The sequence below is a fragment of the Hemitrygon akajei genome, chromosome 6, assembly GCF_048418815.1.
Source record: "Hemitrygon akajei chromosome 6, sHemAka1.3, whole genome shotgun sequence".
In the NCBI taxonomy this organism is placed as follows: Eukaryota; Metazoa; Chordata; class Chondrichthyes; order Myliobatiformes; family Dasyatidae; genus Hemitrygon; species Hemitrygon akajei.
The window spans coordinates 114,776,575-114,788,890 of record NC_133129.1 but is presented as its reverse complement, the minus strand read 5'-3'; the positions used below and the strand labels follow the sequence as shown (position 1 = coordinate 114,788,890).

At 44.9% G+C, this 12,316-nt stretch overlaps 1 protein-coding gene across 1 annotated transcript in view; it reads left to right on the top strand.

The window, feature by feature from the left end:
* The first annotated feature begins 635 nt into the window (after positions 1 to 635).
* The window catches only part of LOC140729837 (mucin-6-like), a 432,642-nt gene continuing 420,961 nt past the window's right edge, over positions 636 to 12,316 (top strand). The window contains exons 1-3 of the mRNA XM_073050050.1: positions 636 to 708; positions 3,432 to 3,564; positions 6,134 to 6,383. Coding sequence (XP_072906151.1) covers positions 3,477 to 3,564; positions 6,134 to 6,383 — 338 coding nt within the window. The 5' untranslated portion in view covers positions 636 to 708; positions 3,432 to 3,476. The remainder of the gene's footprint in view (positions 709 to 3,431; positions 3,565 to 6,133; positions 6,384 to 12,316) is intronic.

The window sequence follows — 12,316 nt, the reverse complement described above, 5'->3', positions numbered from 1 at the left end:
AAGATCATTGAGGTAGAAAAAAGAAAGCACAATGCTGAATGTTGTGTTACAATATTAAAGGAATTGCAGTGCAGGCGGACAGACAAAGAGCAAGACCCACGATGGGAGATTGAGAGTTTATCCATCTCCATTGATCCAAATCTGATGATTTTCTTTCAAGGTGTTCTGTTACTACATCCTTCTTTATGTTAAGAGTTAAGAATTTCCCGTTCTTCTCATTCACTTTTCTTTAAAAATGAAGACACATTTGATACACTCCAGTCCAGAGGACAAATTATATACCAAGATCCATATATCACCTATATCCATCATTTTCACACAGTCCCAAAAAATAATTTGCTTTTACATTCCTCTCCCACTTTATCTGCCTCCTGGCCCTCTCCCTTGACATATCCACATCTCATTGCAAGCTCCTTCTGTTCTCCTCACAACCTGCTATGTCACCCAATCCTCACAGGCAAGTCATGTGATGTTTACTTGGGACTGATGCTGAGATGGGAAGTGGATTTTTATCAACTGTACCAGGAGTTTTGGCAATCGTTTGGACTGTATTTCCCAAGGAATTTATACTTGTTGGAGCTTAAACTAAAAACTTTTCATTTACATTTTGTAGAAATCTTTGCAGAGATCCATTGTTCAGTATTATTGGAAGAGACCTCTATATTTGGACAATGTCATGAGTTTTTAGATCCAACAGAATTTTATAAGGTAAAGAAATTCTCTATTGTTACTTCCTCAAATTCATTATTTTGATTGCTCATTAATACTGTCATAAACTGTCAGATATTGAGAGGGTTGACAGTTTTTTCCTGAATGTTGGTCTTTTCTCTGGCAATCACACTGAAGCTTACTGGAATCTGCGTCCTGAAATGCTAGAAGGAAAAGATAAAAGCTCAAAGCGGCTGACTACAAATTTGAATGAATCTGATCAGCAAAAACAAAATCAAAATCTTGATGTATTGTGGTAGATCAAAGCTCCTGGTGTTGGTGTTACACAGGATTAACAATCACTGCTCATTGCAAAATAATGCACATATTCAGGTGGTTTCCTGATCACTCCCCTGCCAGTCCCTCCCCCACTAGCCAATCTACAGTACTTACTTGGTTTATACTTTCAGGAATCTTTTTCGCATTTTTAAGTCTTCATCATTGAATGCACTATCATCATTTGACAGCTTCTGATACTTGGCTTGGCCTGTTGTGAAATTCCTTTAAGCAGGTTTGAGGAGGGGCTCATCCCTATGTCCACTCCTATTTGCATGACACTGTGAGAACTCCAGCCCCTCTACCCTGGTGGAGCAACTTACGGAAACATGGAAAACCTACAGCAGTATACAGGCCCTTCAGCCCACAAAGTTGTGCCGAAGATGTCCCTACCTTAGAAATTACTAGGCTTACCTATAGCCCTCTATTTTACTAAGTTCCATGTACCTATCTAAAAGTCTCATAAAAGACCCTATCGTATCTGCCTCCACCACCATTGCTGGCAGCCCATTCCACACACTCACCATTCTCTGAGTAAAAAACTTACCCCTGACATCTCCTCTGTACCTACTCCCCAGCACCTTAAACCTGTGTCCTCTTGTGGCAACCATTTCAGCCCTGGGAAAAAGCCTCTGACTATCCACACGATCAATGCCTCTCATCATCTTGTACACCTCTATCAGGTCACCTCTCATCCTCCATCACTCCAAGGAGAAAAGGCCAAGTTCGCTCAATCTATTCTCATAAGGATGCTCCCCAATCCAGGCAACATCCTTGTAAATTTCCTCTGCACCCTTTCTATGGTTTCCACATCCTTCCTGTAGTGAGGCAACCAGAACTGAGCACAGTACTCCAAGTGGGGTCTGACCAGGGTCTCATATAGCTGCAACATTACCTCTCGGCTCCTAACTTCAATTCCACGATTGATGGAGGCTAATACACCATACACCTTCTTAAACACAGAGTCAACCTGCGCAGCTGCTTTGAGCCTCCTATGGACTCAGACCCCAAGATCCCTCTGATCCTCCACACTGCCAAGGGTCTTACCATTAATGCTATATTCTGCCATCATATTTGACCTACCAAAATGAATCACCTCACACTTATCTGGGTTGAACATCTGCCACTTCTCAGCCCAGTTTTGCATCCTATCATTGTCCCGCTGTAACCTCTGACAGCCCTCCACACTATCCACAACACATCCAACCTTTGTGTTGTCAGCAAACTGACTACCTTTTTTATCAAGATTGCTACCTTTGTGGTCCTGCTTCTCAACTTCTTTCCTAACTCCCTGTGGTCTTTTTTCAGGACCTCTTCCCTTTTCCTGCCTATGGCATTGTTACCAATATGTACCACAACCTCTGGCTGTTCTCCCTCCCCCACTGTAGGATATCTTGGATGCGACCTGAAACATCCCGGACCCTGGCACCTGGGAGGCAAACTACCATCCGAGTTTCTATCCTAAGTCCATAGAATTGCCTGTCTGACCCCCTAACTATAGAGTCCTCTATCACTACTGCCTTCCTCTTCCTTTCCCTACCCTTCTGAGCCACAGGTCCAGACTCTGTGCCAGAGGCACAGCCACTGTTGCTTCCCCCAGGTAGGTTGTCCCCCCCCCCCCAACAGTACTGAAACTTGGGGTACTTGTTGTCAAGGGGTACAGCCACAGGGGTACTCTCTAGTACCTGACTCTTCCCCTTCCCCCTCCTGACTATGACCCACTTGTCCAGGACCCCACATATCTGACACTGAGCACGGAAAACTGGCCTACCTCCTTTCCGCAAATAACACAGTTAAACCTATCTCGCCTCAACCCGTTACCGCCTAAACCCGTTGAGCTGAAGCCTTACCACTCTGCTGCCTCTGACTCCACTGCCCGCTCCAATGCAAATTTCTCCACACAGACTTCTGCTGAAGCAATGTGCAAGAGCTGCTGCCATCTCAGAGAGACTGGCTTCATATTTATCAGATGTTTTTCCTATCTTAATATATCTTCTAACCCTGTAGATTTGTCCACATACATTATTTTACTGAATGACGTGTACTGGTCATGAAATGTTGTTACCCACCAATTTTCACCACTTGCACACTTACTGGCATGAAAATAAACAGGAATAATGTAACATCACTTCCTCTCCAAAAATTCCCTGGGATCGAGAGGAATTGTTTCCACTGTGCTTCTGCAGTTTTTGAGATGGCTAATCCTCAATGTAAGAATGGCAGGTTTTTCCACAGATTCCATTGCTGAGATTTGAGCTTTCATATTCACTGGTTCTAATCTAGCTTCAAACTGTTGGTGACAACAGGCTGTAGAAACTGGAATCTGAAACGCTCAGAGAACCAGTCTCCCCACAGAACCTGGTCAGCCTATTGGGTTTTTCCAGTGTTCTGCTTTTTAATTCAACTGGTGCTGATAATTGTCTTTCCATTCATTTCTTTCTGTTCAGAACTGTAGATACGAAACCTGCAACTATGAACAAACAAGGGATTTCATGTGTGCAAGCTTGGCATCGTACGCTTTTGCCTGTGCCAAAAGGGGTGTCATCCTGGTCGGCTGGAGAAACATTATAGACGGATGCAGTAAGTACTCGGTCGTAATCACCACACTGTAAGCCATGTTTGACTACATCCTTATGTCCTGAGGCAAGGCACATTCAGTCAGTGGGACAGTTCTGAGTAATCAGGTTGGCAGAAAACAGCTCCTTCAAAGATTTATCTGCCTCAGGAGATCTGGGCTGCCCACATATTCCAGGACGAGGAATGGGTTGTTAGAGAGCTGCACAGAAAACAAGTGGCTGGAGGAATTCAGTGGGTCAACAGCATCTGTGGAGAGTTTGACAGTGGGTCAAGGCTTTGTATCAGGACACAGTGCAGAGTTGGTCAGTTTAAAATGATAAAGGGGACATGTGATACAGGAGCTGGTGGGTGATAGGTTGTGAATATAAGGAAAGAACAGGGGCAAGTTTCAGTTAGATGGAGCCAGGTGAGGGGCACAGGTGTAGAGACAGATAATGGTGGAATCTGAAAAGGGAGGGATATTGGGCAGATGGAAGCAGGTAGGAGAGAAGATGCAAAAGTGAACTAAGAGAGAAGAAACCCTAGTAGAGAGGTTGTGATGAGGGTTAGATGGAACCAGGTGCGGGAAGGAGATATGTAGCTAATAAGGGAGAGGGGGTAGAGATGGAAGTTATACAAAGGGGTAAAGACACTGGGTGTTCCGGTGGGAGTGGGGAAAAGAACACCTGCGGAGTGGGGAACATGAAAATGGAAAATTCTGTTCATGACACGTGCTGTAGGCTGCTTATGGTTTACCAGGGAGTGGGAAGTAGAAAGCGCCCCTCCTGGCCCTTGCACAATTAAAGCTGATATGCTCTTTGTCCAGTGGGACTGCTTGCTAGGTGATTGAAGAAATATGCCATCTTAAACATAATGCTTCTTTGGCCAGAATAAATGTGGTGGCCAACAGTGTTCAGTCATCATACTGGTTACTGGCTCCAGAAATAGATCACTGGTGCCCGAAGAGAACTGAGCTAACCTCATGGCTGAGATGAATGACGTAATGTGGCTGGAGTTCAGAGAATCTGTGTCATGGTGAGGGAGGTTGCAAGTCAGGATTTCAGTGAGGTGTTTGGGCAGAAACTAAGGATGGGCATGGACATGGTATGCAACACTTCTCCATCGGTCTCTGCTCCAGGGTGAGAGAGGTATTCCAGCGGTGCACGGTTTATAAGGAATGGTGGTAGGTAGCTGAATGTTTGAGGTTTGATGCAAAGTACAAATGACAGTGGCACATGGCAAGAAGGGACAGCCATCACACTGGGAGGGAACAACCATCACGCCGTGGGCAACACTAGTGTGTGGAACAACCATCACACCGTGGGCAACACTAGTGTGTGGAACAACCATCACACCGTGGGCAACACCAGTGTGTGGAACAACCATCACGCCGTGGGCAACACCAGTGTGTGGAACAACCATCACGCCGTGGGCAACACTAGTGTGTGGAACAACCATCACACCGTGGGCAACACCAGTGTGTGGAACAACCATCACACCGTGGGCAACACCAGTGTGTGGAACAAACATCGCACCGTGGGCAACACCAGTGTGTGGAACAACCATCACGCCGTGGGCAACACCAGTGTGTGGAACAAACATCGCACCGTGGGCAACACCAGTGTGTGGAACAAACATCGCACCGTGGGCAACACCAGTGTGTGGAACAACCATCGCGCCGTGGGCAACACCAGTGTGTGGAACAACCATCGCGCCGTGGGCAACACCAGTGTGTGGAACAACCATCACACCATGGGCAACACCAGTGTGTGGAACAACCATCACGCCGTGGGCAACACTAGTGTGTGGAACAACCATCACGCCATGGGCAACACCAGTGTGTGGAACAACCATCACGCCGTGGGCAACACTAGTGTGTGGAACAACCATCACACCGTGGGCAACACCAGTGTGTGGAACAACCATCACACCGTGGGCAACACCAGTGTGTGGAACAAACATCGCGCCGTGGGCAACACCAGTGTGTGGAACAACCATCGCGCCGTGGGCAACACCAGTGTGTGGAACAACCATCACGCCGTGGGCAACACCAGTGTGTGGAACAACCATCACGCCGTGGGCAACACCAGTGTGTGGAACAACCATCACGCCGTGGGCAACACCAGTGTGTGGAACAACCATCACACCGTGGGCAACACTAGTGTGTGGAACAACCATCACACCGTGGGCAACACTAGTGTGTGGAACAACCATCACACCGTGGGCAACACCAGTGTGTGGAACAACCATCACACCGTGGGCAACACCAGTGTGTGGAACAACCATCACACCGTGGGCAACACTAGTGTGTGGAACAACCATCACACCGTGGGCAACACTGGGAGGGAAAACTGAAAAGGAAATGTCACACTGTAGGGCAATAGCAGGGGGGTAGGGGGGAGGTGGATGTGGCAGCATATTTCCAGATACGCCTGGCTGAGAAATCCAGCTCAGATGGGAAATCCATCCAAAACAGAAATATCGCCACACCTGGCTAAATGCTTTGTGAAATGAAAACACTAAAGTTCAGAATTTGACACAACAGATTATAACTTAATGCAATTTTATAAAAGCATTGATCTTGTTTTTCCAGGAATTCTGTGCCCCTACAATCAGATTTTTAGCTACGACTCCAAAACATGTAACCACACCTGCCTGTCACTGTCCAATCCGGACTTTGAGTGCTCTTCAGTATATCTTCTAGTGGATGGCTGCAACTGCCCAGAGCTTACATACAAGGACAACACTGGACGATGTGTCAGTGCAGCTGAGTGCCCGTGCTACCTGGCTAATGAGGTCATTGCACATGCCAACCAGCAGATAACTCTTTATGGAGGAACGTGGTAGGTAGATTGTACTATTGGGAACTTAATGAGTATTTATTGGTTGAGAGTAAATTATAAAACTTTCTGTACATTAATGGTGGGATTGCTTAGAAAGTAACATTATATCATGGTTAGTGTGTTTTACAGAAGGAAGGTGAGTAGTCTTACTCTGTGGGCTTCACCCTAGTGACTGGTGTTCACCAAGGATAGCTCTTTCCACAGACTCTGGCCAAAAAGAAGCACATGCTTGCACTGATTGCCAGAATGTCTGCAGACAACCCCCAACATGCCTGCAAATTCCACTTATAATTAGATTTAGGCTGGAATAGGAAGCACGTTGACTGGATCAGAAAACAAAGAACAAATTTTTGAAGTATAGTCACTATTGACTATGTGTACAGAAATCACAGAGACAACAGAAAAGTAGCAACTTGAGTGAGCAATGATATTGTCCGGAATACCAGGAAAAGCTCCCCTGCACATTTTTGAAAGATTCTGTGATCTTTGGTGCCAACATTTTATGTTTATTCAGTTACACTATGTCAATGTTTCTCACAAAGCCCATCTTCACTGAAGAGCCCAAAACGACCTTGATAACATGATAAGTGCCACTTGGCCAAACTAATACAGAACTGTAGTTTGAGTGCTGGGACAGAGGCAGGTCCAGGAATTTCATCCAGTGGCCTTTTAGCAATAGTGATATTTCTCCAAGTCAGGATGATATGTGACATTAAAGATCACTTGGAGATTCTGGTGTTCCACCACAGTTGCTTCCTTTGTAATGGTTTTGTGAACTGCTTCAAAATACAATTGCTGAGTTGCAGATGGTACATCCATGGTGCTTTGGTGATGGACAGAGTCATTGCTACAGCTGAAGAATATGCCACTGTGAGGCATCACCTTTTGAAGATGCCCTCAGTGCTGGGGAGGCTAGTGGCTATGATGGAGCTGGCTGAGTTTACAACTCTCCACAGCTTTTGATCCTGTGCATTGGCCCCTCCATAGCAGATGATGTTACAACCAGTCAAATGCCTCTGTGGTACTCACTCTTGTTTGCCTTCTCGTCACCATTTGAGACTCAGTGCATGCATCAGTTGAGTTCTTGGCCTTTGTTTTTACGTTTAATATCACCAACGTATGTTGTTGAATTTGTTGCTTGGTGGCAGTGGGACAGTGCAGTACTTAAAGTACCATAAATTATAATAAGAAATATGTATAAAAAATTAAATTCAATAAGTAATGCAGAAAAAGAGCAACATCATGAGGTAATTTTCATGGGTTGGTTCATTGTCTGTTCAGAAATCTGATGGTGGAGGGGAAGAAGGTCTTCCTAAAACATTGCATGTATGTCTTCAGGCTCACATACCTCCTCTCTGATGGTAGCACTAAGAAGGCAGCAAGTCCTGGATCGTGAGATTACTTAATGATAATAGCCTCCTTTTTGAGGCATCACCTTTTGAAGATGTCCTCGATGCCGGGCCTTTCTTGTGATGGTGCAGGGGCTCCTCCATACCAGATGCTGATGCAATCAGTCAGAATGCTCACCATGGTACATCTGTAGAAATTTACTGGCATCTGGTGACACACCAAATCTCCACAAACTGCTAATGAGATGTAACCATTGCCATGCCTTTATAATTGCATCAATATGTTAGGCCAGGGCAGATCTTCAGAAATGTTGACACCGAGGAACTTAAAACTGTTTACTAGCAGGGGAGTAAGTGTACACACACTTATAGTGCACCTGTGCTTATGTAAATTGTGGAGGAGATGTTGCCAGACCAAACTGACTGAGAGTCTGCAAGTGAGAAAATAGAGAATCCAGCTGCTTAAGGAGGTATTGAGGCTAAGGTCTTGGAGCTTATTGATTAGTTTTGAGGGGATGATGATATTGAATGTCAAGTTATAGTCAATGAAGAACATCCTCATATGTGCATCTTTACCGTCCAATGTTGCAGCTTGAGTGATGAGCCAATGAAATGGCATCTGCTGAGGACCTGTTATGCTGGTAGGCAATTTGAAACAGATCCAAGTCACTTCTCGGGCAGGAGCTGATGCGTTTCATCACCAGCCTCTCAAAGCTTGTCATCACAGTGGATGTACAGCAAGTGCTGCCTGATGGTAGTCATTGAGGTAGCTTTTACCAGTCAGAAGAGCAGAAAAGCTGACACCCAGTTTTGGAGGAATGATGCAGCAAGTGCCGTTTTACTGGAGGAGCAAGCTGCAGTGATAAGAGGCTCTCCATTGTCTCCATACTCTTGAAAATGAGACTGCAATTAAATGGCCTCTATCTCATTATGTGTCTGAGCAAGCTGAAGTGGCCAGGCAGCCTACTCCTGCCCTTTGCTGGTGTGTTTTTTGTGATTAAGTGAACTTGTCCCTCAGGCTGAAATAGATAACCACAGGCCAAATGCTGAAATATGGGATTAATGGGAATTGGGTGGCCACTCTGAGTGTGGACGTGGTGGGCAAATAGTCCGGTGCACATAGGAGTCGATGATAGGGGCAATATAGTCTGGTCAACTGCACCCAGAGCAGATTGTACAAGTGATCCTTTTGGGATGAATTTGCATTAGTCATGAAATTATAAGATACTTTGCATCAGTACAATACAGCACATTTCCATAAGTCACCACAAAACAAGAGCTGAGAGCTTCACACCAACATCTTCCTGCAACACTGTTTGGTTCATTCTGCTGACACCAGGAGCCCCAAGGCTGTGTGTCCCTCCACACTGAGTTGTCATGCACTCATTCCATGGGTGCCTCGTTGCTGGGGTCAGCTGCGCTCTGTTACTGAAAGCCTCGGGGTAGGTGAGACAGTATGTCAGGGAGGGGCACACAGGCATGGCCACCTGTGAAGAGCTTCCTCCCACAGGGCACATGGAGACAACAAGTCCTACCAGAACCTCTTTGTTGGGGAATGCTTCAGTAGGTTCAGCTTTTTCAGGGCTATCATCACTGAGATTTGTCACACTGGGTGGGGTGGGGGTGGACTCGTGGCTGCCCTCTCCTGTCTGGAGAGCACTCTCATGCTAGGTTAAGGTCATATTGACTTCCTCATCACAGGTTACAGTAATCCCTGCTCTGATCCCAGTTTGCTGTTCCCAGGCCACCCAGCCTAGGTCATACCAAGGTAACCTCATCTACTTCAATCTTCAAAAGAAGATGGTGAACCTGAGTTTATGGGCAATGTTAGTCAGAAATACCTTTGAGCTTCTCCCAAAAGGAAAGGTTTCCACTCCGTCAAGCTGCTGGTGGTTGGGCCGAAGGGACAGTTACTTTTATGTGTGGTTCTATTTTTCTATACGGCACAAGAAAATAGAATCAGGACTAGACCAGCAGACCTCTCAAGCCTGGCTTAACTTTCAGTATGATCATGACTGATTGATACCAGTCTTAACACCTCCTCATTTCCTCAATCTTACAAATATTTGTCCATCTCCACCTCTACAAAAATGCAATAATCTGGCCTTCACCTCTAATTGGTAGGTAGTTAGACTAGAATTATCTTGTGTTTTACCAACAGGGCATATCTAGGCAATTTTCCACACTGTTAAGTAGAAAACATTGGCTGGAGACACCGTCATCTGTGAAACACATGTCTTCAGTGCTGCAGCTGGGATGACCTGACCTTCTGTCATCTCTTTCCTGGTAAGATGTGGAGCAAAGCAGGATTGGTATAAATGGGATAACAGTCACCTTAGATGCAAGGGCCACAGGGCCTTTTTCTTGGTTGGAGCAGTTCAGTTATAGGAGACTGGAAAAGCTAGGTCCTTTCTCTCTGGAGTGGAGGAAATAATGAGGAGACATGATTGAAGTTTTTAAAACGTATGAAATGGAGAAATTTAAATTATAGACTTTAGGAAATGTTTTGCCATATTAGAAGTGGTTAAAACTAGATGATACAGGATTAGATTAGTGGGGAAGGGGGGGGGGGAAGAATTTGAGCTGATATGACCTGCAACATTGCTTACTATAGAGCAATATATACCTGGAATACAGAGGCTGAGAGTGGAGGAACTTAGTTCACTTGCAGCACACGAGGAATGTCCAGAATCAGGGGCTCCCAAACTTGGGTCCATTGACCCCTTGCTTAATGCTATTGGTTCATAGCATTAAAAAAAGGTTGAGAGCCCTTGGCTCTCGGTGAACACTTGAATCATTATGTCATGGAAGCGATCAGCCAAGCATTGGGCAATGGGGATAATATGCAAGGGTCCACACCGATCAGTGTTGTCAGATGAGTTGAGCCAAATGGCCTGTTTCTATGTTGTATGATTCTTTGATTCTTTGAAATCAAAGTGGACTGGATTCTGTGATGTTGGGGATCTCAGGAGAAAGTGAGACATATCACCCACTCAGCAGTTCTGGCTGAACACTGGTTACAAAATCTCACCCGTAAGCAGTTTGAACAGTGAGAAACTGACTCTTTTCATACATAACAATCTGAGACTTCTCTTGCTTTATCTCCTATCACTGAGCTAAACTTAACTGTGAGAGAGCATTAACATGAAATAAGCCAGACTGATCTAACAGCCCAAAGATATATGAGTGCTTATCAGTATGAGTATAATTGATTACTGTTTTGTTTTTAAAGGAGAACATAGAAACAGCTGTTATGAATTTGAGATGTGACTTTAACTGAATGAGGCATTGCTAAACTGGGCAAATCAACAAACTGGACAAGTGACAGAAGGTGTTGAAATGAATACACTACATATCTCATCAAGTGCACTAAGGAAAAAGGTGTTTTCTTGCCAAAAAAAATCCTGAATGGCAAAACTAAAATAATGCAGGAAAAGTAAAAGTTGCAGGATTTGGGTAGCTGGGTGACTGAGGAGAGGTGAAGGGAATAGTCATAGTGCAGCATACCCCTGTGGTCATCCCCTCAATAACAAATATACTGATACTGTTGTGGGGAAACAAGCAACCAGGAGAAAGACAGTGACCAATTCTCTTGTACAGTCTGGCTCCATGGCTGAGAGTGGAAGGGGGTAGAAGAGGCAAGTGGTGATAGGGGATTTAATGGTTAAGAGAACAGACAGGAGATTCAGATTCAGTTTATTGTCATTTATAAACCACAAATACAACGCAGTTAAAAAAGAATGAGACAACATTCTCCGGAATGATATCACGAAAAAGCACAAAACAGACCACACAAGAAAAACCACATGTTTGGTAATCTCCAATCCAGATTCCGGAGAGGCTGCTGCGTATCGATATCACGCTACCGTCTTAGCACGTTGCCCAGAAAGGAACTACAAACCCATCAGACAAACCTAAAGCTACAAGACATACACAAAACCACATAGTTACATATAGTTATAGTTAACATATAGTTTCAACAGTGTAAGCAATACCATAATTGATAAAAGACTAACTGACAAAGACCACATAATTATAACACATAGTTTCAACAGTGCAAAGCAATACCGTAATCTGATAAAGAGCAGTCCATGGCACGGTTTAAAAGAAAGTCTCAAAGTCCCGACAGCCCATCATCTCACGCAGATGGTAGAAGGAAGAAAAACTCTTCCTGCCATGAACCTCCAGAGCCGCAGCTTGCCGAAACAGCACTCTGGGAGGTCCAACCACAGCCAACTCCAAGTCGGTTTGAAAACTTCAAGCCTCCAACTAGCCCTCTGTCAACATGAAAGAGATTCACAGTATGTTGCCTCCCAGATGCCAGGATTAGGTCCTCAACATTCTAAGGGAGAAGCGTAAGCAACCAGAATTCATGGTCCTTACTGGTATCAATGACATAGCTCGGAAAAGAGGTGTAGTCCTGAAAAGCAAATATAAGGATTTACAAAGAAAACTGAAAAGAAGGACTTCAAGAGTAGTCGTTCCTCAATAACTGCATGTGCCACAAACCAGTTAGGGTAAGAATAGGATGAGATAGCAAGTGAATGTGTGGCTGAAGAATGGGTGCAGTGGACAGTGTCAGGT